Source organism: Arvicanthis niloticus, chromosome 4 (assembly GCF_011762505.2).
Source record: "Arvicanthis niloticus isolate mArvNil1 chromosome 4, mArvNil1.pat.X, whole genome shotgun sequence".
NCBI classification, from domain to species: Eukaryota; Metazoa; Chordata; class Mammalia; order Rodentia; family Muridae; genus Arvicanthis; species Arvicanthis niloticus.
Window position 1 is genome coordinate 114,836,842 of NC_047661.1, and position 27,205 is coordinate 114,864,046.

Here is a 27,205-nt window from a genome sequence, read left to right on the forward strand (position 1 = left end):
CAAAACAGCATTTCCTGTACATGAGAGGCCTGTTGCACATAAGAACTGACAACAGTTGTGACTGTATGCATACAACTTGTGCAAGATCAAACCAGCCAAAATTGCAGTGTGGCTGGAGGAGGGGCAGCTGATGACTGCTAGGAATGAGTCTCTGACAGTGTGCCTATGCTCTGGCAGACGGCCTACCAACGTGCACACTGGTGCACTAAGTGGACCTGGTCGTTTTTTTATCAAGTCCATGAAGAGGGAGTTAGACATGAGTCTAATCAAAACACATTGTATTTATGCATGAAATTCTCAAACAACAACCAAAAAAAAAACCACCTTTCGATAGGAGAGGTACGTAAGCCATTGTAAGTAGGTTACAATGGGTCAGTAACATACACCATTCTTCTATTGATAAAGTTTTCGTCTTTACATTAAAAACTCTCCATTTCTTCCACGACTGCCAACTGTCCCTACTAGCTCCTGAGACTAGAACGGACATTTCTTCCTGAAGACAACCCTGTTCATGATTCACTACTGGAATAAAAATTACAAGCATTCATCTCAGAAAACTGAAAATTGCTTTAACCACAATGTTACATTCTAATTATTTACATACTCACCAGTGGATAATGTGGTCTGAGTTTACCAGTGTACCGATAACCTGCCCATGGGTCGGTGTTAATATCACCTTCTACCGTCCACGAACACACTTCTCGCTTTGCCTTTTCATCTTCTGAAAGAAAGAAATGAACAGATGTGAACGGAAGGAGAGAACAAGCTACTGAACAGCAGCTTATGGAACAAAAATCCAGCGAGCATCCAATCTAACCTCTCAGATCTCGGTGTCGGGGAAGAAACACCACCTAGACACACACTGTACAGTCTCACACAGAACAGTTTTCAATGGTAACTATATGCTCTCTACAATCAATATCAATTCATAAAAAGTTAATTTTAAGATATCAGATAGGAGTGAACTGCTGGTGGCTCGGCCCTTAAGGCGCCCGCCCGCAGAGGGCGCGGGTCTCTCTTGTGCAGCAGAGTTCGAGTCCCGCCCGCTCCCTTCCCGAGTCTTGTGGGGGGAGGGGGGGGAATTTATCAGATAGGAGCAAAACCTTCCCATCTGAAGTCAGACTTAACAGCTGAATTCTATTCTCTTACTGTTTAAGATCAGTGATCTTAAATCACCCCAAAGCAAACTCACATTAAAAAACAATTTCCAATTTAACCATTCACTGGCTTTGAAGTAAAGGTTTTCAATCAAAACAAAACTATTTATGAACCCAAGACAAAAACAGACTCCATTCACTGTCACTAGATTCAAGTACTATTGAAAATTCTTCAAAATGACAATTGATGCTTGCTTTAGGTAAAATTAGCATGAAGTGGTTTGTCTGAAACAGGAACCTTTGGGAATCTGTCTTTCTAAATCTCCATTAAAACAATCAAGACTCAGGCTTTGGCTGAGCACAGTGATACAGATCTGTAATCCAAGCAGTTAGGAGACTAAGGCAGGAGGGTCACTAAGTTCAAATCATACTTGGAGTTTGATCTCCAATACCCCACATGGTAGAATGGAGAAAACCATATCCCCCCAAAAGTCTTGACTTCCTTCTACACATGTTGCATGTAACGATAAATGCAATAAAAAATAAAAAATAAAAACCAACCTTAGTTTCTGTCTCAAAACAGATTCAAGGGTTTTTGCTTAGCCACACTCCCAGGAAGGAAGAGGGAGAAGGAAAGCATGGAAGCCAAAGCTCCCTGCCGATCAGCATGCCTGCCCTTCTACAAGCACTATTTTCACAGGAAATTTGAAAGCAGACTGCAAACAAACAACACAAAGCCATCAAGACAAACAAGAGCTGAAACACAGCAAGTCCTTTTCTAATCTCTACACAGAGCTCACTAGAAATTTACACCTGAAAATTTAAGTAAGCTTTCATTTCAGGATCCATTTCATCTGAGTCCCAAATGCTAGACAAGCACAAGATTCCTGATACTCCTGAGATGAGCTGAGGCTGGAAATCTCTGTAACCAGTTGCGAAAGCAAAGGATACTGCTGCACTGCTTTTCAAACCCACAATGCTGTAGGTCCAGGTAAGACACAGGCAGCGAGCCAAGGAGCATGAGACTTCATCCAATCTAAGGTCCAACATCCACGACGTCCGAGCCGTACACATCCATCAAGGGACAAACTAAAAGCAGTTTCTCTCTTCCTCTGTGCTTTACTGAACTTGTGCTTATAGTGCATCCCACAACAGACTAAATGTCCTCCTGGGGACAACCCAGAACTCTCACCATGAAAAATGTATTTCTTTAGTATTTTTATTTCCTCTTCCTTCAAAGTTGGTTTGGCTAACTTCAGATACCTTGGTAAAGCAATCTAACAAACTTTATTAGACCAACTAACACCCAAAAAACAGGCAGATGAGTACAAGGCACCAGAATCATTAAGATAGAAGGTTTACACCAGCTACCTCGCACTACCTGGCAAGCCTACAACCATCAGATTACAAGTCCTTGTCAATATCCAGGGAACCACGGCAGGCTGCCTCAGGTCAGCCACACTGCTGATCTACAGGATGAGACGCTGATACAGAAACACTATCCTGAATAAACATCACATCAGTGTGGCTGACAATAGCTAAGAAACAGTTAATAGTTCCATTTTGTGGGGTCACATAAGATACCCCAAAGATGAACAGTGTATGGTGACACATGCCTATAATCCAGCACTTGGGAACTGGGAACAGGGAGGTCAGGAATGTGAGACCATTATCAACTCCAGGGCAACAGATATCTGCCCAAGTAAAATCAAATAGTGCTGCATCCTCAGTCCACAACAGCAAACATTTCTAGCAAAGACAAGAGGGCACCAAAAGGTTAGGGCGCCATCGGGTACCAGCCCAGCAAAGATCTCATGTTTTCATATTAAATCCATGAAACAAGATTAAGCAGATATAATTCAGACATATTTTATTACATATTACCAGAAGATAATTAATTCCAGATGTCAGGATTATGCTTTCAGAGCACTCAAACACATACTTTCTGAACTAAAAGAAGTCCTGACACAAGGCAAAGGGCATAGGGATAGCAATGTTACTTACTTGCTTTCTTATGTAGTAACTTGTGAGTCGCCCAGCTTCCTTTAAAGCATTCCTAAAAGAGCAAACAAGAAAATCAGTTTCAGGCCTTCCTTAATCCGAAACATTTTTAAGGGCAGTTACACAGAAGAAACAGTTATTGGTCAGTCAGTGGCACAGGTCTTTAATCCCACACCTCTGGAGGCAGGGGCATGCAGGTGGATTCTACACAAGCCAGGACTACCCATTGAGAGACTACCTCAAAAATATAAAAATAAATATACAAACTTAAACACAGAGGTTCGCAACATATATATTTAGAGAAGGCTTAATAAATGACATCAACTTATAGTATCAATTCAGGAAGTAATCTAAGGCTAAGGTTATAGTTCAGTGGTAGAGCATTTGCATTGAGTATATAGTGCCTTCAATACCCAATGAGTATTCCCACCCCACCACCGCACAGTGTTTGAACACTTACTCCCTAACCAACTGGTATTACTATTTAGGAAGGTTGTAGAACCTTTAGAAAGGAGTCCTGAGGGAAGAGATCTGATGCCTGGTCCCACTTCCGGACTGCAGATACAATGTGACAAGCCCAGCTCATGCTTGGCCCACCAGCTCTCACTATATGTCACTATAATGAATAATACCCCTTCTTAAACTGTAAGTCAAAACAACCATTACTCCTCTATGCTTCTTCTGTCAGGAATCTTTAAAAAAGATAGTCTTAACTCTGGGTACATATCTGGAAACCGACTTTGTCACCTGCTCAAGTCTGTAATGGGTGTTCCCTAGTCTGAAGCCTCTTTGGTATCTATTGTTGCTAGAATAGACTCATCCTTAACATAATCTCACTCTCCCTTATCCCTCCCTTTCCATAGCCCTATGTATTTCTTCCTGACTTAAACTATGGAAATAGTTATAGAATGTTCATCTTACTATTTGTTTCATGTATAGTAAAATGGTAAGGAACCATCTGATTACTGCTGAATGCTAACCTCAAGTCCAGTGCTTTACTTACAGCATGAGTTAGTACCACTTCCAACATTTATGTCAAAAGGCGCGCGCACACACACACACACACCCCATTTCCTCTGGTTGCATATCTAGGCTCTTTAGAAAGCCTGCAATGTCAACAATCCCACATCACCAACACTTTTTTAAGACTTACTTTTGTAGGGTTGGGGAAGTGCATACACAAGCATACCCACAAAGGACATGAGACGCTCAGGAGCTAAAATTTTAAGGCATGTGTAAGCCACCCCATATGAGAGCTGGAAACTGAAGAAGTCCTCTGTGGGAGCTGAGACACTCTTAATCCTGCACCATTTATCTAGCTTCCCCAAAGTATGTCTTTTACAGCTCTACATTGGCTTATTTTCATATCAAAACATTATCCCATTTATCATTTCTTCATCTTATTTTCATTTCTGGTTGGTCAATTCCTTCTTCTGACTATCCACTTTTGTAAAATGGCACATGACATTGTGAATGAGAAACAAACATGCAATACCTGTTACATGCGAGTCAAGTGACAGAGCAGCATCACTGCCCAGGGAAAGAAGTGGAGGCTGCTGCCCAGCTCACTGACATGCACATCTAGTATAAACTGGCCATCTATCGACTAACGAGTTAGTATTCTGTCATTGCTATTTTGAAAGAACTAGCTGTAAAAGTTTATCCAAAATATAAGTTGGCATATGCCTGTAATTCCAGCATAAAAAAGCTAAGCTAGGAGTCCTTAGGGAAGACCCAGCTTCAACTGCATAATGAGAATTTATCTCAAAAAAAGGGGTGGGTAGGATGGGGGTTTGTGGAGGGGAAACCAGGAAGGGGGATAACATTTGAAATGTAAATAAATAAAACCAAAAATAATTACATTTAAAAAAAATTTTTTCCCAAATATCCTAAGCAACAATCCTTACTCTCAAATATTTTTACTTCTTTAGGTCTGCTTTCAATATATGAGGCTGCAGCCGGAGCAACTCGTCAGCCAGTAAGAGCACCTGTTGGTGTTGCAGGACCCTAGTTCAGTCCCTAGCACCCACATGGGGACTCACAACCACCCTTAACTACATTCAATTCCAGGGGATCTGATGACCACTTCTGACCTTCAAGAATACCATACATCCACACAGGACTCATACATATATACATGCAGACCCAACACATGATAAACAAATAATAAATAAGGTAATTAATAAGCCTCTTGAAATCATTTACCAAACACTAGGCTAGTTCCATGTTCTTAGTAACCCTCTTCCCAACTCTAAGGATGCTACGTACCATCCACCCATAAGGACATAGGCTCAAAGACTTTGAAACCCACATCTCACTGCAAATGCCCTCTCCTCCCACTTAACTACAGTCACTGACTTTCTAAGTTCTAATGTCCACAAGCAGTAGCATATTATGTATTTCCTTCTCAGCTAATTACCTGGCTTAGGGCAAGACAATGAACAGAAGAGAACCTGGCTAAGTAACAGCAGTCAAGAAACTCAAATTCTAGCTGGGTGGGCATGATGAAGCATGTCTTTAATCCCAACACTTGGGGGCTGAGTTCCAGCCTGGTCTACAGAGTGAGATCCAGGGATACACAGAGAAACCCTGCAAAAAAAAAAAAAAAAAAAAAAAAACAGAAGGAAGAAAAAGAAAAAGAAGAAGGAGGAGGAGGAAGAAGAGGAGGAAAAAGAAGGGAGGAGGGAGGGGAGGGGAGGGGAGGGGAGGGGAGGGGAGGGGAGGGGAGGGGAGGGGAGGGGAGGGGAGGGGAGGGGAGGGGAGGGGAGGGGAGGGGAGGGGAGGAACGGACATTTTAAGTTCAGTCACAATCAACAGACACCTTTGTCTAGCATATCATCATCCATCTTTTAAGAAGATAATGCAAGGGTAGAATCCCACTTTCCGTATCAGGCCTACTCCTTTCATCTTTCACTTAATAAATTGAGCACACAGGGACACAAGGAACTTCAGAAAATACAACAATAAATAAACCTCAGCTCCCATATCAGAAAACAAAACTATAAGGGTGAAGAAAAAAAGGTATATAAACTGCTACTAATTTAGTAAGACAAACATCACAACCTTCAGATAATGGGTCTTATTCCATTAAAGGAAGAAAATTTCTTAAAATGAAGCAACTCAAATAAAAATGGTTTTTATTAAAATTATTTATATAGTTTACTTTTCACCTATCAAAACCACGTGATAAGAACTCTTAGTGCACCACTCTTAGGCAGTGGTGGTGCACGCCTTTAATCCCAGCACTTGAGAGGCAGAGGCAAGCAGATTTCTGAGTTCCAGGCCAGCCTGGTCTACAGGGTGAGTTCCAGGACAGCCGGGGCTACACAGAAAAACCTTGTCTCGAGAAAAAAAAAAAAAAAACAACTCTTAGTGCTCCGGTTTTCAAAAGATAATGAAAACCAGAAGTTACATGCATGACGTCACACAGCAGAGGAGCCTCTGTACTCCTTTTTCAGAGTTATTCATCCAAATGTGTTGACCACTCGCTGCCTGCAAAGTACAGTAACAGGGATGGAACACTGGGCCATGAGAAGGATAACTCACCTGATCAAAGACTTAACAGAGAAGATAACTGCAGCTCATTAACATGGTATACAAGTACTACGGTGCTATAAAAAGGTGTCTTTATAGTTTGGTTTGGTTTGGTTCCAAAGACAAGCTGGCTAGTATTAGGGAACCAAAGAGTGAAAGGAAAAGGAAAGAACCTGAAAGGAACATGCCCAGTGGTGAGGAAAAGCCTTAGGCTCAGCACCATGCAAACTGTGCTTGGGAAAAGTTACAGTGACTTCATCAAGGCCTCTACTGGGGCTGACAGAACAGCTGTGACTCCAGAGGACAAGTAACATTTGGGTAAGTCAAGAATGCACACACAGCCCATGACTACAGAAAGTAATCCGCCTATGTGAGAAGAGCTGCTGGAATTACAGAGTCAGAACACCTAAAGCAGTAAGAAAGAGCCTCATCACTGAAAGAAACATGACCCAGCCGTGGGAAAAGTGACTTGGATACTAAGATCTAGTCTGGTTTGGTCTGAGTGGTTTGTCTATAAAGTAAGGAATTACAGTGGAGAAATGAACTACTACAACTGACTCAGTGACAAACTTTACAAACTAGCCATGGAAGATGATAACAGGAATGGAGAAAGATATCATAAGCTACTCTGGGTATATTTAGTTACCTAGGTAACAGTAATACTAGTAATATACATACAGACTCCAACACAGAGGACACTCATTCTACCCTACTGAATAAACCTCAGATGTTCTACTCTTTACTACAGAACGCCACCTATGCTCGATGAACAGTTCCCAAACCTTTTAAACATTTATGTATTTCTTAATTTGTAACTATGTCGTTTTCCCCTTCTTTTCTTCCTCCAACCCTTCTCAACAAACCCCCTTGTTCTTCAATCCATGGCCTCTATTACTTTCTAATTGTGTGTGTGTGTGTGTGTGTTTCTAAACATATAAATATGACTTTCTCAGTCCATAAAACAATCCTTATGTGTATGTGACTTCCGAGTTGACCTCTTGGTACTGGATAATCAATTTGGGAGCTAGTATCAGTACACATTAATCCATGCATGCTGCCCAGTTGTTTTTAAAATTTCATTTCTATATTATGTATATGGGTACTTTGCCTCCAAGTATGCCTGTGTACCACGTGCCTGGTGCCAGAGAAGATTGTGAGCAGCCATGTGGTACTGGGAACTGATATTAGGTCTCCTGGAAGAGCAGCCAGTGCTCTTAACCACTAAGCCATCTTTTCAGCCCAGCCATTTTTTGTTTGTCTGTTTGTTTTCTTTCTTTTTTTGAGATAAGAGTCTCATTATGTAGCAAGGACTGGCCTTAAAACTCTCCATGTAAACCGGCAGTGGTGGCACACGCCTTTAATCCCAGCACTTGGGAGGCAGAGGCAGGCGAATTTCTGAGTTCAAGGCCAGCCTGGTCTACAGAGTGAGTTCCAGGATAGCCAGGGCTACACAGAGAAACCCTGTGGGGGGGGGGGGAGAAACCTCACTATGTAAACCAGGTTGGCCTAGTAGAGTTCTATCAGCACTGGGATAAAAAGCATATGCCACCACATCCAGCACCTCCCACCTTTAAACACTGTATGAACTGTATACATTGATTTATTCAGATGGCACACAATTTTAATAGCAAATTTTTGTTTTAAATCCAGGTTCCACACAGAACTCAGTAAGTTAAAATGGAAAATGTTAAAGCCACGAGAGGCCCTGCACCGGGTTGAAAGCTCCAGGGCTATTTTCAGATCAAGCACCACTTCTCTCTACACCATGTGCGACACTTGGAAAGTGACAGCAGAAAGGGTGAGGTTCATAGACGCTCTAAAAGCGAGACCATTCAATAGTGAAGGTCTCCTGCAATGGTTTACTACAATTGCTAAGGCTTTTAATCATAAGTTTTATCTTATAGTTATCTTTCATCTACTTTACATTAGAAAATAGTTGTTTTGCTATTTTCATATAACTATTCCCCACCACCATCACCACCTCCCCTGAGATAGGGTTTCTCTGAGGAGCCCTGGCTGTCCTGGAACTTGCTTGTAGACCAGGCTGGCCTAGAACTCAGAGATCTGCCTGCCTGCTTCCCAAGTCCTGGGATTAAAAGCATATGTCATTACCACTAATGACACAATTATTCTTATTTAACGTTATCTAGATACCAGCCTTAAATTCTACTGGAATCCTTTAAATACAAAGGGTCTTAGATTATAGCCACAGGGTCTTCCTTAATCGTCAGCACAATCTTGTACAATACAGAAGTATCCTCATCCTGTCTGTATAGAGTAACACAGAAACTCGGGAAATTAAGTAATAATTTCACTTACTGAAGATCTCAGAGGAATTAGCATGCCAAGGCCTTTGAACTACTGATTAACTCCCCTCTCCCAGGGACCTGTCAGCTCATTATCAACTTATTTACACACTTGTCCTCAACCAATTGTAACTAAGAGCCTAATAATAACTATCTGCTGCTTGCCTTGCCATTATTCTGAGTCTCGAAACACAACGGAACTCAAACACTGTTCAATAAGCACACACCTCTCTCAGGGTCCCACTCAGTGCTGGGTTTGCTCAGTTGCACAAAAACTTCTACATCGGAGCCTTTATAGCATAACCCTTGAGGGAACTGTCCTTTCTACTCCGTAGAAACTTCAGTAACAGAAGAAGTGACTCATCTCTTTACCTTACCAGTTCTCAAAGTAATAATCTGAGATGCCAACGGAAAAGAATGAATTACACAGACCCCTCTCCACGCCTACACTCAAAGTTGCTTAAATGTCAAAGCACGGTAGTAAAACACAAAAGAAGTGAGGCTGAAAACTAGCTCTCCTCTACCGGAGACTGCGGCCACCCCGAGGCCCCGGCAGGTCGCTTCCGTCTCTGTCCAGGATTGCACAGGCACAGGAGAGAAGCCCGGGGAGCGCGGCCCTCGGCGTCCAGACCCGACCCCGGCTCAGCCGGAGGTCATGGGCTACCGGTTCCCGCGCGTCGCTACCTGCGCACACACCTGGCCACCCTCCGGGCCGCGGATGCGTGGCCCGAACCCGCCGCAGGTCAGCTTCCGCCCCCGCGAGCGCCGGCGGCCGGCTCCCGAGGCCCGGGCCGCTCCGAGGCCCGAGCGGGAGGCGACAAGGCCCAGAGGAGGAGGCCCGCAGGGGCGCGGGGTGGGCGGCTACCTGCGAGCAGAAGTACGAGCCCTGGATGCCCAGCTTGATGCAGGTGGGACACTGGAGCTTGGCCTCGCTGCTGCAGCCGTCTGTCTCACACACCCGTGTCTCCACCGCCGCCATGCTGCCTGGCTGCCGGAGGAGGGAGGAACCGCCAAAGGGAGGGGAGAGAGACCCAGCCGGGGAGGAGCTCAGATCCTAGGCCTAGGCGCCGGACCGGGAGCAGTAGGGCCCACCCCTACGCAGCGCGCCCCCGCCCCCTACGCGCACGCGCGGCTAGCGCCCCGCCCCTAAGCGCGCGCTCACCTGCTGTCCCGCCCCTCCCTCCGGTTTAGAGGACCCCCGACAGCCCCGCCCTCTCTGCGCACGCGTAGTGGCGCCCCGCCCCGCAGCCGCACGCCGCCTCTGCCTGCCCCGCCCCAAGCCTTGCAGTGGCGGCGAAGCCACGTGGGGCCCTCGGGCCCCCCGACACCCTACTTCTGTCCTCTAGGCGCCTCGGGAGTGACGTCGGGACAGGGACCGTGAAATTCTTGAGCCTTCAGTGTTTCCTTCACTCGCAGGTGGTTGGGAAGGGCGTGGGTTTCTCTGCTTGGTTCACCTGGAGCTTCTTTCTGAGTTCCGCCTCTCTCTGTCAGTGCTTGCCTCAAACCGGAGCCTCAAAAAAAAAAAAAAAAAAAAAAAAAAAAAAAACCGCTCATTCTTAAAAAATTATCAATGGGCCGAGATGGGACTCAAATCCGCGCTTCCTCTTGTCTTTCTTTCCACACCCCGCCATTGAAAACATAGTGCTAGTAACTGCCAGATAGTTCAATACCGACTTTTTTTTTTTTTAATGCTATATGATTTTATAGTTTGAGAGAATTCTACCAATCAAGAATTGAGGGAGGCTAACCGGTCAGTAGTGGCGCATGCCTTTAAACCTAGCACTTCAGAGGCAGTGGCAGACAGCTCTCTCTGAGTTGGAGGCCAGCCTGGTCTACAGAGCAAGTTTCTGGATAGCCTGGAACTATCCAGAGAAAATCCTGTCTCAAAAACCAAACCAAAAGAGAAAAGAAATGCGAGAGTTAAAGAGCTTTTAGCGTTTATCAGATACAAACCCGTAGCCTAAATCTTTCAAATACATGTAATCAGTTGACAACAACTGCCGTTTTCTGATCTTGTGTTTGCTGCTAGAGGAATGTGAAAAAATTTTTTTAATCTTTTCCACCTTAATAAACCAGAAAAGCTCGTAGTTTCTTTAATAACTTTTGTTGTTATAACCACTGTAAAGCTTCTAATAAAAATGTATACATTAAAGAAAGTGACTGAATATATGTATATGTTTGTATATGACTTATAACTGTACAAATTCCAGCTTCCTAAATTGTGGCTGGCGACCTCTAAATGTGGTATCACAAAATATTTGGCAATAGTAAACGGCTTTTAGAAGCCTAACAACCAAAAATTATTTCAGAATTATACACAATCTGCTTCGGAGATTTTGGCAACATTCAGCTTGTGTATCGGGACTTCTCTGCAGCCTGATTCTGAACCCACTGCACGTACACTCTGCATTGCAGTTGCTGTCACAGAGGCAGCGACAAGCACTGCCTGAACACTGCTGCTGAAGACCACCGTGTGTTGTGACTTGAAGTATTTTTACCACGTTTGCTCATAAGCATCGTGGTTTCTTTACAGAAGACAATGATGTCTGGCAATGATTCTCCTTCCATCATTCCTCATCATGTATCCAATCAGGGTGTTTTAGGATTGAGTTAACCTCAATAGCGACAATCCTATGATGGCTAGAACTCTGCATAGAGAATTGAATGTTTGTTTTCATGCATTGCTGTTTTGAGTTGCTGACTTGAATTTCATTTTTAAAAATTATTCAGCAGCCGGGTGGTGGTGGCACATGCCTTTAATCCCAGCACTTGGGAGGCAGAGGCAGGCGGATTCTGAGTTCGAGGCCAGCCTGGTCTACAGAGTGAGTTCCAGGATAGCCAGGACTACACAGAGAAATCCTGTCTCGGAAAAAAAAAAAAAAAGAAAGAAAGAAAAGTCCGCAGACTTTGGTTTGGATTAGACAGAATTTCCAACAATTTTGAAAATAGACCAAAATAGACTTCTGCACCGGTGTCCCGTAGCTCACAACCGCTGTGACTCTGGGTCCTGGGGATCTTACTCCCTCTTCTGCCGCCCATGGTCATCTGTACATATACATATACTCACACAGATACATACACATGCGTTAAAATGTTTAAATATTCATTTTTTAAAAATTATTCTATACCAAAAAAAAAAACTGTTTTATTACATTAGTGTGTGTATGTTGTATTGACCCACACTGTGGCAGGCATTTGGAGGTCAGAGGACAAGTTGGAGAGTCTTTTCTCTCTTTTTACCATGTGAGTCCTAATGGCGGAATACACACAGGCTGGCTTGGCATCAAGTGCCTTTACCAGCTGGGCCATCTCACTGGTCCCTAAGAATCAAAACAAATGCCTTTGGAATTTACTCTCAGTGAATGTCTGGTTTGCATACCATTGTACATCCCTCTATACTTAAGGTTGGGTAAAAAGGGTCACACCTGGGAAAGGCTCATCAAGTCCTAGTATGTATAAAATAGATTGAGAAGACTGGCAAGATGACTCAGTGGTAAAAGTGCTTGCCTCTCAAATGTGACCACCCGGGTTTAAGTCCCAGAACATATGTAAAGGTGGGAGGGGAGGAATAACTGCACGAAGTTCTCCTCTGATTCCCAGCATACATCCTGTCTTGGTCAGTGTTGTAGCTGTGAACAGACACCATGACCAAGGCAACTTTTATAAGAGAAAACACTTCACTGGGGCTGGCTTACAGTTTCAGAGGTTTAGTCCATTACCATCATGTCTGAAAGCATGGCAGCATTCAGGCAGATGTAATGCTGGGGGAACAGAGATTTCTATATCTTGGTTAGAAAGCAACCAAGAAGAAACTGTTCCACACTGGGTGAAGCTTGAGCCTAGGAGACCCCAGAGCCTGCCTACACAGTGATGTACTTCCTCCAACAAGGCCACACCTCCTAATAGTGCCACTCCCTATGGGCCAAGCATTCAAACACATGGATCTATAGTGTCCAAACCTATTCAAATCACCACACATCCCATGTGCAAATGCACTCATATACCACACTAATAAATAAATTCATAAAATACACTTTAACTGGACCACATAATGCAATGTATTTACTTGCTTTTTTACTGTATTGTGGACTTATTTTTATTGTTACTAATATACTTTTGTCTCATACTTTAGTGACTGCATGTATTCTATCGTACGAATAATTTACTAAACCAAATACACTAATAATAGAAATGTGGGCTATTTTTAATTGTTATGTACTATAAAGGTATCAGTAAACATCCTAGAGCTTTGTGTGTCTCCTCTATCACTTGCTGAATCAAAGGGCTTTTACAGTTCATCATATCTTTACATAGTTCATTATAGAATTCCCTACAAACCATTTAAAAGGAAAGACAGTAACTTTACAATGGAGAAGCACATTGTCTAAGTGAAATGTACAAGAAAGTATGAATCAATTTTGTACATTTTATTATATGAACCATGAAGTCGGCATAGCTCCATAACCGATCCTAATCAGAAGGAAATAACAAACAAACCCAAACTGGAAAGTCTACATAGTGTAACTTACCTATACTCTCAAAATTCACATATTTCAACAGACAGAAACTACTGAAGATCATCACCTGCAATGTTCAAAGCATGTTTATATATGGCTCTGGCTCAATCTGTGAGCCCCTTCTGTCATGGTTCCTTACGTTGGGGCTTGGCCCTCTTGCATTAGCTTGAGGTTGTCAGCTAAATACACTGCAATTTTATTCTTATTGTTTCTTATCATTCTGTTCCCCTGACCTGAAGTGCCTTTGTTGCCTCCTCCTCCTCCTCCTCCTCCACCACCACCACCACCACCACCACCATCATCATCATCATCATAGGCAAGGCAGCATTTACTTTTGCAAAACTGTGTTGCTTCATTCTGGCAGCAAGCGCATAGCAGATGATAGGTCTCTATCCTGACGCACAGAGGACTGTGTCTTTTCCCTGCTGGGTGGAGTCTGATCACATATGCTTTGAAAGTTGCCTAATTTTCAAAAAATCAGAGAGAAAGAGATGAAGAAAAGAAGGAGCCAGGTCAGCCACTCCAGGCCACCAAGTCTCAGTTTCCACCTTTGTGGAAACGCAATCTTACAAGGTGGTAAAGGTTCCAAAATAGCCTTCCAAAGGCTAAGTTCCTGTAGATCACTTTTGATAGAAAATATTTAGATTACTTCTATTAATCTCAGTCTTATTAGTAAAAGAATTTAGAAGATGACTCAAAAGGAAACGTGAGAATAGCCTTATTACAGTTTAGAGAAAAACAAGGCAGGAAAGCTGTAAACGTTGGCAGCCGCTAGAGGGGAAATGGAGAAGGGGGGCCCAGCCACACCATTAGCAAGTGAGGCTTCTGTGTACATGGCAAAAGGATAAAGGGCATAGGAGAAATAGTGACAAAACTTGGAGTGCCCCAAAAAGCATGCTTAGCCTTTGGTCAGTACTGGGGAGAGAGAAGCATAAAGAAATGTAACACAAAGGCTGGAGAGATGGCTCAGCAGTTTAAGAGCACCGACTGCTCTTCCAGAGGTCCTGAGTTCAATTCCCAGCAACCACATGGTGGCTGACAACCATCTGTAATGGGTTCCAATGCCCTCTTCTGGTGTGTCTGGAAACAACTACAGTGTACTTGAAAGAAAGAAAGAAAGAAAGAAAGAAAGAAAGAAAGAAAGAAAGAAAGAAAGAAAGAAAGAAAGAAAGAAAGAAAGAAGAAAGAAAGAAAGAAAAGAAAGGAAGAGAAAGAGAGAAAGACAAAAAGTTACAGTCTTCTGAGTTAGGACTCAGAAAAGCTACACTGTAATGATCTCTACAGGCAGCTGCCCCTTTTGGTCCTTTTATGACAAGGTTAATGGATAGATTTTTTTTTTTTTAATTTAGATATGAACTAACTCTGGCCCAGGCTGGCCTTGAATTATGCCAGCCCTACCCCATCCTCCCAAATGTTAGTACTTCAAATTTTGAGACACCACACCTGATTCTATTTAAGATCCAGCCCCAATACTAGTTAACCCATTAAATGTTTGCTGACCTTCTGGGTTCCAGTTAATATCTAACAATGTCTACCCTGTGCTACTTCTAAACCTAGTAGACAGGGCTGTTACTACAATTAGCAACAATTTTAGGTGACATTTACTTTAAAAAAAAAAAAAAAAAAAAAAAAGAACCAGGGGGCTGAGGAGATGATTTCAAAGCTACAAGGTTCACTAATCTTGCAGAGGACAGTTCCTGACACCCACATTAGGTGACTCAGCAGTGCCTGTAACTCTGGCTCTAGGGTTTCCAGATACAGGTGAAAGCTGGGTGCTCTTGAAGTTCTCAGTCTCATTAATAAAAGAATTTAATAATAGATTCAAATAGAAGCTCAAGGGCAATTTTATTAGAGTTTAAAAAAGAAAACCTCAGGGCAATCAAGATGTAAACTTCTGCAGCTGCCCGAAAGAGATAGGAGAGAAGGAAATGGCCGTGATATTTATGCTGGCAGTCAGACCAGCAAGGAGCCACATTGAGGGTGGGGGAGGGGTGGGGCGTTAGAGAGAGAGAAGGAAGCCCAAAATATTAGAAAATGAAGCGTCTTGGTGAAAGAATGTTTCTACAAGAGAGAGAAGAAAAAGAGAAGTTACATTTTTCTGGAAAATTCTTTTCCCCTTTGGTTGAATCTGAATTATTCAGAAAAGAATTATTATAAAGATAAACAGCTGTAGCCAGTGAACTAACAGCGGAATCATGGATAGGAAAAGTATCAAATCCGGTCTTTGTATTCTGGATTTGGTCTTTAACTCTTCCACTTTGCTCATATAGGTTTTTGTGGCACTGTGTTTGGAAGTCCCTTTCCGCTGATGCCACCCATCTTACTCGGCCTTGCCTCTGAGATTACATAACCCTGGCAAATCTGTGTTGATGTCATTCATGGTATGGTTGAAATGGCTATAAGTGAACAGCATCTCTTGGTCAGATGGTTTCATCTTGAGGCACTTCACCTTCTCTGGGGTTTTGCCAAATTCAGCCTGAGGAGTAATAGTGAGGTAACTTTAATCACAAGAACGATGATACAAGCACAGGGCAGGCAGTAAGTAACCCCAGAATAAACTTTTAAACTTTTAAAGACTGGGGGACTTTTAAAGTGATTTATGTTTTATATTGTGGTATTAATATTTTATTATGTGTGGGTGTTTTGTGTTCACAGAAGGTCAGAAGAGGGGATTGTATCCCCTAGAACCAGTTACAGATGGTTGTAAACTACCGTGTGGATGCTGGGAATTGAATCCTGGTTCTCTACAAGAGCAAGTGCTCTTAACTTCTGAGCCATCTCTCCAGCACCCCTTCATGTTAATAGTAATATTGAGACTATGGGGATGGACAAGAAAGAAACTGTCATGGATTTAAATGGGATATATTTGTGTGTCAAGTTGACAAGTGGTCAATTCTGCTGGTTGGTTTTTGTCAACTTGGTACAAACCTCTCTCTACATGCTACACCACACACACACGCACACACACACAAACTCATGAAGTCAATTTTATGTTGGTCAACTAATTCTTCTTCAGTATGGGGCCTACCTTGGAGTGTGGTTAATATACCTAGTGTCACTCCACTGAAGAAAGCTGATTTTCTATTTCCCAGCAGCTATCAATTGTCAATAGCTTCTAGATAGGCATGGGACTTTGTGCACACCTCTTCTCCATGCCAAGATTTGTCTGGTTTGAACTTGCACAGGTTCTATGCAAGATGTCAGAGAGTGAGTCAGTCTTCTTGTGTCTGAACAAGATTTTCTTGGAGTCTGCATCACCTCTGGGTCTTCACAATCTCTCTGCCTCCTCGTTTGCATAGGTCCCTGAGCCTTGAGGAGAGGAGTGTGATACAGACATGCTATTCAGGGCTGAATGCTCCAAATTATCTTGCTTTCTGCACCTTGTCCATTTGAGGGGGTCTCTAGTGGTTTGAATGAGATAAGCTCCCATAGGCTCATATATTTTCATGTTTGATTACTGTTGGAACTGTTTGGAAGGATTAGGAGATATGGCTTTGCTGGAGTAGGTGTGTCTTTGTTGGACATGTATCACTAGAGGTGGCTTTGAGGTTTCAAAAGCCTACACTAAGTCCAGTGCTTCTCTCTCTCTCTCTCTCTCTCTCTCTCTCTCTCTCTCTCTCTCTCTCTCTCTCCTGCCTGAGGATTGGGATGTAAAGCTCTCAGCTACCTCCCCAGGTCCATGCCTGCCTGCTTTCATATTGTCATGCTCCCTATCATGATAATAATGGACTAACCCTCTGAAACTATAAGCAAGCCCCAATTAAATGCTTTCCTTGGTTGCAGTTTAGTTTCCAGTGTGCCTTGGTCATGGCGTCCCTTCACAGCAGTAGAACACTGACTAAAACACTGTGTTAATTACCATCTGCTGCAAGAAGAAACTTCTCTGATGAGGGTTCATTGATACACTGATCTATTGATATAGCAATATGCCATTAAGAATGATTTTATTGCTATGTTCATTTAGCGGTATTGGTTTTAGTAGGTTTTCCCACTGGGGCTTATGACCTATCCACGGTTCTTGTCCTTATTAACAGCATTAGGTGTGAGTTCTATCTCCTGGAGCAGGCCTTAACGCCAATCAAAATGTAGTTCACTGCTCCCATAACATCTGTGCCACTATTGCCCCAGCGGGTATGCACTGTAGGCAGATTGTCACTGTGGCTTGCAGGACTCACAGCTAGGTGAGGCTGATTGCTTTTCTCCTCTGGTAGCGTGTACTCCTCTAGCACTATTGGTAGGGTGAAGCTTCAAGTTGAGCCACAGCTCAACTTCTCCACATTGGCTAACATAACTATGTCTTCAGCAATAAGGTCTTACAGCCAGGTTGTAGAAGTAGCATTGGCAATAGCCTGTGATGTTTAAGGGCTTCTATGAGATACCTTTGACCATCAACTCAAAAAGATGTAACCTATTCTTAACTAGAGGTGATGCCTTACAATGAAGAAGGAAACTACAAAAGAAAAGATATGGTTTAACTTAGGTAATATACTACTGTCTTAGTTAGAGTTTCACTGCTATGAACAAACACCATGACCAAGACAACTCTTTTAAAGGACAGCATTTAATTGGGGCTGGCTTACAGGTTCAGAGGTTCAGTCCATTATCATCAAGGTGGGAGCATGACAGCCTATGAGCTGGCATGGTACAGGAGAAGCTGTAAATCAGTGCCACTCTGGTTTTCCATCTTGAGTGCTTGAAATAAAGATGGGAAACTGTGAGTCACCAAATTAAGCAAAATTGTAGCATATTTGACATATATATGAACTTCATAACTTCAATGCAAACTTCAAACTTTTAAATGTGAAAGATACACATCATCTGTAGGGTTAGGGTAGAAGGCACTGCTAGGAGGTGGCCCTTGATTACCCATTACCCATAACTGTGGTACTTAACTGTGAGGAAACAACCTTCTACAGTCTGCCTATATTCATAGCAATCGCTCAGCAAGAAGAGAGAGGAAGCACTACACCTTTTCATACTTCCAACTTGGCTGCAAATTGCATTAAGAATCTGTCATGTGCCGGGCAGTGGTGGCACACGCCTTTAATCTCAGCACTTAGGAGGGAGAGGCAGGCAGATTTCTGAGTTCAGACCAGCCTGATCTACAGAGTGAGTTCCAGGACAGGCAGGGCTACACAGAGAGACCCTGTCTCGGGAGGGGGGGGGGGGGGAGACAAAACAAAACAAAAAGAATCTGTCCTGCTTTCCAAGAAGACAGAATAACTACACAATACTGAATGGATTTGAATATAAAAGACAAGCATCTATTGGGCGAATACATTTACCAGCTTCCCACAGACACATCTGTCTGTGCAGCCCTACACTGTGTGGTAGCGCTGAGCTTGCTGCATTCTGTTGGTCCCTGTCTTAGCAAAGTGGGTCTCCTCGGTCAGTGCTTTCTGGTTAGTATTTGCATAGCTTTGTGTCTCTCAAAAGAACACACACCACTGGAGCATATAAATTAGGAATTTTTATAGTAGGCATTCATAGGTATTGATTTATGGCAGGATTGTATTTCAGCTTTATTCTGGGCATGTCGAAAAGCATCCTAAGAGTTGAAATCCATGGGGAACTGGCAAAAAGGGCTCAAAGAAGAGGTCAAGCGTGCCACCAGGGTCAAGACGCCTTTGTGAGAACACAACGTCACCCATGTGAGCACAGCTGCCCCTGTGAGAACGCCTTGCTGACTAAGCCATTTAATCAAATGCTCTTGGTAATTCACAAGCTGGCGACAGGCAACCCTGGATCGCCAAAGCCATCCACATAGCTTTGTTTTAGCCCAAATTTATCACAATGAATAATACAACTCAAGCTTCCTTTTCTATCTTACAATAAAATCGTATTTCTCTTCAAAACACTAGCGACGTTTAGGAAGTTCTTTTTCAGTAACAGTCTTTGTAACAAGAATATCTATAATGCATCTCTAGGGATTCCCAAGTGATTCTGTGTTCCTTATTGTTGAGTCCCCATCTTCTGATGTCTCTTATAACAATGGACAGGATTGGATTCTAAGTCCTGGCATCATTTTTCACTTAAACCATTGGCATTATTTATAAACACTTGATCCTGAATTTCTATAAACTAAATAGGACAAGATAAAATGCTTCTGCGAAACTCTGAAAAGTCCAATATTAATGAAACAGCCTTCCAAGGCTGCCATCCTACCTGAGAAGAAATAAAAAACAGATGTCGCTGACCAGACGAGTGACATGGTCCTGGCAGTATGGTAGGATGAAAATATTTAAAAAGATCAAGAAGAAAGGGTTTGATGAATCTGTGAGTTATTAGCAAAGCCCTTCCTGAGAGCATTGTCAGCAACGGGCAAAGACTGGAACAGTCAGAGGACTGGGGTAGGTGGGCAGAGCTGACTTAACTGAACTCAAAAAATAACCAGCAGTGTCTACTGTGAATAGATTCCTGGAAGGCAAGCATAGACTGCTCAGAATAAAGCCATACTTAAAACATAAAACAATGCCATATTGAAACACTACTGACTTGAGTGTTTAACTGACATAAGCTTATTTCTCATACTCAGAGAGGCTAGGAATCCACAATTATGGTGTTTGTGGGTTTGGTTTCTTCAGAGGCCTTTCTTTGAACTGGTAGATAACCACCTACATAATTACAACTTCTCTATTTGTCAACAAACTGTTATATTACTCACAAAATGAGTATAACCCATGCAGGGCAGGTAGCCTGGGTCCCAAGTCTCGCTTGCTACTGTGACAGTGCCAATGTCAGTGACAGGGGCAGCAGCAACTGTTTTTTGACAGCAGACAATCCTGGGTGGCTAGCAAGTGCAGCAGGAACTGCAGAGGCACGAGCCAGGCCTTCCAGGCAAGTCTAAGGTCCATCGATGAAAGCTTCAGGAGAGAAAACTCTTCCCCAGAGTGGTACAGCTTAGTAAAACAGACACTCTCAGATGACTCTCAGTGAAATAACCTGTGTGCTTTATTCCTTGTGGATGGGAACTTGATAATTATAGAAGAGTAGGGTGGGATGGGGGGGGGTAGATGCTTCCCATTGGCTCAGTTTGAGATGCTAGTGATGTTCTATTTGCAGATGTTTTTCTAGTGACTGATTGTTATGACCCTCTCAGTGGGGTGTCATGGTTACTTGTTCCACAGTAGGTAGAGTTTGGCTGGGAGCTGGCCCCACATGCACTATACTCAATTCTGAGTTTCACGGAGTTTAGGCTCACTCAGACTTACCAGTTCTTCTACTTGGAGCATAGTCCGCTTGCCCCACAGTTTATACTAATTGCTATAACTGTCTTCAAGTCTTAATACCTTAAATTTTGTGCTGGACATGGTAACATGCACTTTTAAGCCCAGCACTTGGAAGGCAGAGACATGTGCATCTCTGAGTTAGAGGCCATCTTGGTCTACATGAGAGTTCCAGGGCTACAAAATAGTCTTCTGTCTCAAAAAATAATAGTAAAATTTTGAGAGTGTATTTCTTCCTTACTCAAAGACTAGTAAAAGTCTGCTTGGCCAGTCCTTCTGGGCAGGTCGCTAGGGTGGTCATTTCAGTAGCAGGCACTTTAAATTCCACGGAATTGCAATCTTATCCAGATGGGATACAAGGTTTCTGCGGGAGAATAGAGCATGAGTAAATCACACCCTTAACTTGCAGGTGGAGCACACCAGCCTGATCCCATGGGCTAGTACCAACATTCCTCCTATTAGATCCTAAGAGAACCTAGTGATGAGTCCGTCTGGGTCCAATTTCTTTCTTTAAAGAAAAAAAAAAAAAAAAACTGAGGCCAGCTGGGATGTAGCTCAGCAGCAGGATGCTTGCCTCCAATATGGGAGGTCCTAGATTTTGTTCTCAGTATCAGAATCAGAAAGGAAGAAAGGAAGAAAGGAAGAAAGGAAGAAAGAAAGAAAGAAAGAAAGAAAGAAAGAAAGAAAGAAAGAAAGAAGACAAAAGAAATGATACCCACCTCATGTGAAGAAAATTCAATAAAAATAATGTAAAGTGCCATGCACTTAATCTAACATATAATATGTGCTCAATAAATACTCCTTTGCCCACTGACAGCAGCAGGAATAGGTCTCAGACAGGCCTATCTAACCCACCCCACGCTCCCTGCAGGGGAGTGAAATCTGCTGGCCTCCTGTAGGGTCCTTAGTTGGGTAAATACTTCCCAGTTACAACTGGACACACGAACATAGAGCTGGAGTCTTTGGTGCTCTCCTCCCAGCATTCTCTGCCACACACAGACGCTCCAACAGAGGTTTTGAGCAGTTCACTTGCATCCGAAATGCAGAGGTTAAAAGCTAGATTGATGGGCTAAGATCCTAGGGTTGTGCTACTGGGTACCTGATCCCAGGAACATTGGTCCATGCTAATCATCTTGCCCTCCTCTGTGAAATGGAAATATTATTTCTGGTCTCAAAGTCTGAAGAGACTAAATATTAAATACTTGAAACAATTCTGGCCCACAATTACCACACTGTAAAAGCTGTTTTCTTCTTTCTCCTCCTCTTCCTCCCCTCCCCCTCCTCCTCTTCCTCCTCCTCTTCTTCCTCCTCCTCCTCCTCCTCTTCTTCTTCATTATCATCATCACACACTTGTAGCATCAACTACAAACACATCCCCTTGTGAGATGAGATCAGAAAAGCCTGAAAGCCACACCTTAGTTTTTAGGACAAGGGTATGGTTTGGGATAATAGCCCTGTCTAACAGAGGTGGCCATAGTGAAACAACCACATCACTATTCTCTCTTAGAAAGCTGAGTAGGTAACACACAAAGAAAGGCAGCAGTTCGCTGAGTAGAGCTTGGAAAGTAGAAAGGACAAAGCCAGAGAAAGGGCAACGATCAGAAGCTACAGGACAATGAAAGTCGAGAGTAGTCAGAAACTATGAATGGCCAGAGCTAAGAAAGACAATGGACAGAAGCCAGCTCGCTGCACAGCAGCAGGAACAGCAGCTATAGAGAGTAGCTGAGTTGCCAGAATGGTATGGGATGGCACTGGGGACTCACAGCAGCAAGAGAGCACAGTGGCTAGCACTGGTGATGACTGGAATGATCTACGTCAGCTCCAGTTGGGGAAGGGTCAGGCTCCCACACAGATATTTGTCTTCTTTGTTCTGGGAGAATAAGGTCCTCCTATCATGTCTATATGGGTTGTGGTTTGAGAGAGCCTGCCATGGCAGTGACTGTGATTCATTTGGAACTTGGAAATGAGTGTACTGGCTGGCTTTCCATGTCAACTTGACACAAGCTGGAGTTATCACAGAGAAAGGAGCCTCCCTTGAGGAAATGCCTTCATGAGATCCAGCTGTAAGGCATTTTCTCAATTAGTGATCAAGGGGGGAGGGCCCATTGTGGGTGGTGCCATCCCTGGGCTGGTAGTCCTGGGTTCTATAAGAAAGCAAGCTGAGCAAGCCAGGGGAAGCAAGCCAGTAAGTAACACCCCTCCATGGCCTCTGCATCAGCTCCTGCTTCCTGATCTGCTTGAGTTCCAGTCCTGACTTCCTTTGGTGATGAATAGCAATATGGAAGTGTAAGCTGAATAAACCCTTTCCTCCCCAACTTGGTCATGATGCTTCTTGGTTATAATGTTTTGCATAGAAATAAAAACCCTAAGACAGTGAGCTTGGTTCTTTTCTCTGTGTTCATAGCGTTGATGCAGAGGATGGAACCCTCGGGGCTCATATACAGACATACAAAAGATGTTTTACTTCAGTGTGCACCCTCTATCTGCCAGATACCTCATTCTTAGAATGTGACTGAGACCTCTTCAGGGTCCCTCTTGGCCCTGGACTCAGGTAATTAAATTGAGATGGATAGCAAAAAGTTACTGGTCATCTTTTCAAGTTTTTTGTTTTGTCTTGTTTTTTGTTTTTTAGGTTTTTCTAGACAAGGATTCTCTGTGTAGCCCTGGCTGTCCTGGAACTCACTCTGTAGATCAGGCTAGCCTCCAACTCAGAAATCCGCCTGCCTCTGCCTCCCAAGTGCTGGGATTAAAGGCGTGTGCCACCACCGCCCGGTTCAAGTTTTAAGACATAAATTAGTGGAAAATATTCAAGTTCTGGATTCTGAGCATAGAAATTGAATCTGATTCCAGGTACTGGTGGCGCACACCTTTAATCCCAGAACTTGGGAGATAGAGGCAGGCACATCTCTGTATGTTTAAGGCCACCCTGGTCTAAAGAGTGAGTTCTAGGACAGCCAGGACTACACAGAGAAACCCTGTCCCAAAGAACAAATAATAATAATAATAATAATAATAATAATAATAATAATAATAATAATAATAATATATAATGCAGTCTTCCACATTAAAAGGTAGATGGAGCAGCACACACTTAGGATCCCTGCACTGGGAAGGCAGAAGAAGGAGGACCCCTGGTGCTGCTGGCTAGGCAGTCTAGCCCAGTCTATGAGATCCAGGTTCATTGACAGACACTGTCTCCAAAGATAAAGTAGAGAGCAGTTAAGGAAAGCACTGATCACACTGACTTTAGTATGCACACCCATGCAAATGTGCAAGCACACACACACTCACATACACACACAGGGCAGGGGGCTCCTTTTGGAATGAAATCCATAGATTGATAAAGCCCAAAGATGTCTCTGAGACAATCCTCAGAGCCCAAATTGGTAGATTTCCCAAACTGTGGACAAGTCTTCAACAAGAACACATGCAACATTGAAAGCTGTAAACACAAAGAAAGATCATATTTCCATGACAGGAGCTCCCAGGTGGCTCCATAAGACTTCCTAGATTCCAAAGACAACCTCTGATCTCAAGATTATCTTATGTATCCATTTGCCCAGCTTCCTCTGCCTCATGGATATAAAATAAGGTCACAGAAAGTGAGAGAACTCAGTAGCCGCTGGCTCATGACATCACCTCCATGATGTGGTTCCCTTTTGCAATCTCAGTCTCTCAGGCAAACACTGAGTGGTAGCTCCCAAACACTGACTTCCTAACCCACTAGGCCCCTGCCAGTGCTGTGCATTCCTGCTCCATTGGAATTTCCACTGATTCCCAAGGAAGCCTGGGACCCCTCCATGAGCACCATAGGCACCAAGCTACTACAGATGTCTTGTCTCTTCCTGTATCTTCCACAAGTTTCCTTCACCACCATACCACTCCAAAGGTACCAAAGAAGGAGGCTTTTCTTCTGGAGATTTCTTCTTCTTCTTCTCCTTCTCCTTCTCCTTCTCCTTCTCCTTCTCCTTCTCCTTCTCCTTCTCCTTCTTCTCCTTCTCCTCCTCCTCTTCCTCCTCCTCCTCTTCTTCCTTCTCTTCCTCCTCCTCCCCTTCTTCCTTCTCCTCCTCTTCCTCCTCCTCCTCTTCCTCCTCCTCCTCCCCTTCCTTCTCCTCTTCCTCATCCTCTTCCTCCTCCTCCCCTTCTTCCTTCTCCTCCTCTTCCTCTTCTTCTTCCTCCTCCTCCTTCTCCTTTTTCTTCTTCTTCTTTTCTTTAAACTACTGTTACTTTCCTTTTTTAAAAAATATTTATTTATTTTATATACACTGTAGTTGTCTTCAGACACACCAGAAGAGGACATCTGATCCCATTACAGATGGTTGTGAACCACCATGCGGTTGCTGGAGATTGGACTCAGGACCTCTGGAAGAGCAGTCAGTGCTCTTAACCACTGAGCCATCTCTCCAGCCCTGGGAATCACTTCTGATAGGATAAATCTAAGCACTTAGTAAAAAGGTGTTTTCAGTTTATAACACAGCTTACCCCCTCCTAGGTCTCAGACATCCTCTCTGCAAATTTAAAAATAAGAATGAGTGGAATGATAGCCACCAAGTTACCTGCGGGGTCTGTTTTTCTCCTACAAAGGAGCTTTCCCAATGCAACTAATGATTCCCAGAGATCATTCATCCGAGAGGTACATGTCCTCGTATGTACTGTTACTGATGGTTGCCCTGTCCATTTGCCATACACTCCTTTTCATGTCTGAAATTCAGCTAACTTCAGATTGACATTTCCTGTTGTCCTTAGATGCCATCCGGCCTTTAGGTCTTTCTGGTTATATCTGGTAGATTAGAAGATCTTCAGGAAATTCTGCACTGAATAGATTAGTAAGAACAAAAAAAATAATGGAAATGCTGCAAAAATATACGTTTCCACCACTAAAACAAAGCCAGAATATCCAATTAGCAAGTGATAATACAGATTTAAAAAGTATCATGCAGATGATGGCTGGAGTCAAGGTTCAAAGGTTAAGAGTTCTGGCTGCTCTTTCAGAGGACCTGAGTTAAATTCCCATCATGCATGTGACAACATCACACAGACAAGTGTCTATAGCTCCAGTACCAGGATTTCAACACTTTCTTCCAGCCTCCATGTTAGATTACCTACTCAATCCAGTATGTGAAATTATTGTAGTCTTGTCAGTTTTCAGCAAATTTGCACAAATTCTGTCACAAATAATAAATTGTTACAGAGTTCCCAACCTTAAAAAGCTCCAGACCTTAGTGTGACTGATGCCAGGATGGAAGGCCCATTCAGGCCCTGGAATCCAGCACAGGCAGCAACACCTGCCCAAACAAGAACAAAGGCATAATCCATCAAAGTCCACAGTTCCTGGAAAGTCCCTGAATGTACTAATCCCGCCTTTTGTCTTCTTTAGTTCTGCTTGTAGCTAACTGTTCTCGATAACTGATGTGTCAACACAGGATGTGGGGGTTTTTTGGCTTAAAAGCTAACCCTAAAAAAGGCCCAGGACTGCATGGGGGTCCTGAACACCCAGTGAAGTTGCTGGCTGACTAATAAAGATCTTCTATGGGCTTAGCCCGTGTTCAAGTAGTCTGCTCTGGTGGACACCTCATAAGGAAATCAGTGCCATCTGAAATGTTAGAATAACTTGGAAAGCTGTCAGTAGTTAATGGAACAAAATAAAAGAAAGAAAGGAAAGGAAAGGGAAAAAGAAAGACAGACAGACAGACAGACAGACTAACCTGCCAATCATGATAACCTATGGAAACTAACTACACTAGATTTTCCTAGAATATTATATCCAAACTAAACAAAATTAAATGGGGCGGTGGGGAAGTTTGGACAAAATTAACAAAAGTACTCACTGAGGACTCAAGAACAATTCATTACAAACTAAGTGAAAGTTAACCTTAAGTATGATTAAAATAAATAGCTAACCCAACTGATTACATTGTTTTATTCTGTACTATTTAAATACTTCTTTGTAGAAAAACAAACAAACAAACAAACAAACAAAAACAGCTGGAGAACCCAGGGTTCCTCAGGCCACACTGTGTGTAGTCGGCTGGGAATGCTCTGGGTTCCTCCACCTGGAAGTTAGGCCCGGCTGCTGACTAAAGGCCTCTCCACAATTCCTCACGGCGCAGCCCCAACACACGAGAAAGTCCTTGGGTTTCCAAAACCAGTTTATTGGCATGGCAGACGGTGGATGGATCTGGATGCACACTCCCAAAACCCAGCTCGGACCTGAGTTAAATAGGGAGGGGAAGAGGGGGAAGGGGCTGGGGAGGAATGCTTAATTGACTCCACCCTCTGGCCTTCAGGTATCTCATTAGTATGTAAATCTCTCTAGGGCCTGGGGCCTGTTTATCACGCCCTCCACCTGTGTAGTGACTGAAGGGAAGGGCACAGGTTGAATGGAGATTAGACTTGTGACAGGAGCCTGGGTTCTTGGGGCATGGCCGAACCCACAACCCAAAAACCAGGATACCCTTCCATGGCCCAACACTTCTTGTCTGTAAAATGCAAAAGTAACATCATTCGCTAAGCTTACCCCTCCT

At 43.3% G+C, this 27,205-nt stretch overlaps 1 protein-coding gene and 1 pseudogene across 2 annotated transcripts in view; both read right to left on the bottom strand.

Annotated features, from left to right (window-relative positions):
* Positions 1 to 10,086, bottom strand: part of Metap1 (methionyl aminopeptidase 1) — a 34,410-nt gene extending 24,324 nt beyond the window's left edge. Inside the window, exons 1-3 of one of the 2 annotated variants that reach the window (XM_034500527.2) lie at positions 9,804 to 10,086; positions 3,102 to 3,153; positions 609 to 721 (exon numbers count right to left, since the gene is read on the bottom strand). In XM_034500527.2, the coding sequence (XP_034356418.1) occupies positions 609 to 721; positions 3,102 to 3,153; positions 9,804 to 9,917 (279 nt within the window). In that variant the 5' untranslated portion in view covers positions 9,918 to 10,086. The remainder of the gene's footprint in view (positions 1 to 608; positions 722 to 3,101; positions 3,154 to 9,803) is intronic. The other variant, XM_076933299.1, reaches the window with a different exon arrangement.
* A 5,396-nt stretch (positions 10,087 to 15,482) lies between these two features.
* Positions 15,483 to 20,687, bottom strand: LOC117707446 (acyl-CoA-binding protein-like; annotated as a pseudogene).
* Positions 20,688 to 27,205: the final 6,518 nt, after the last annotated feature.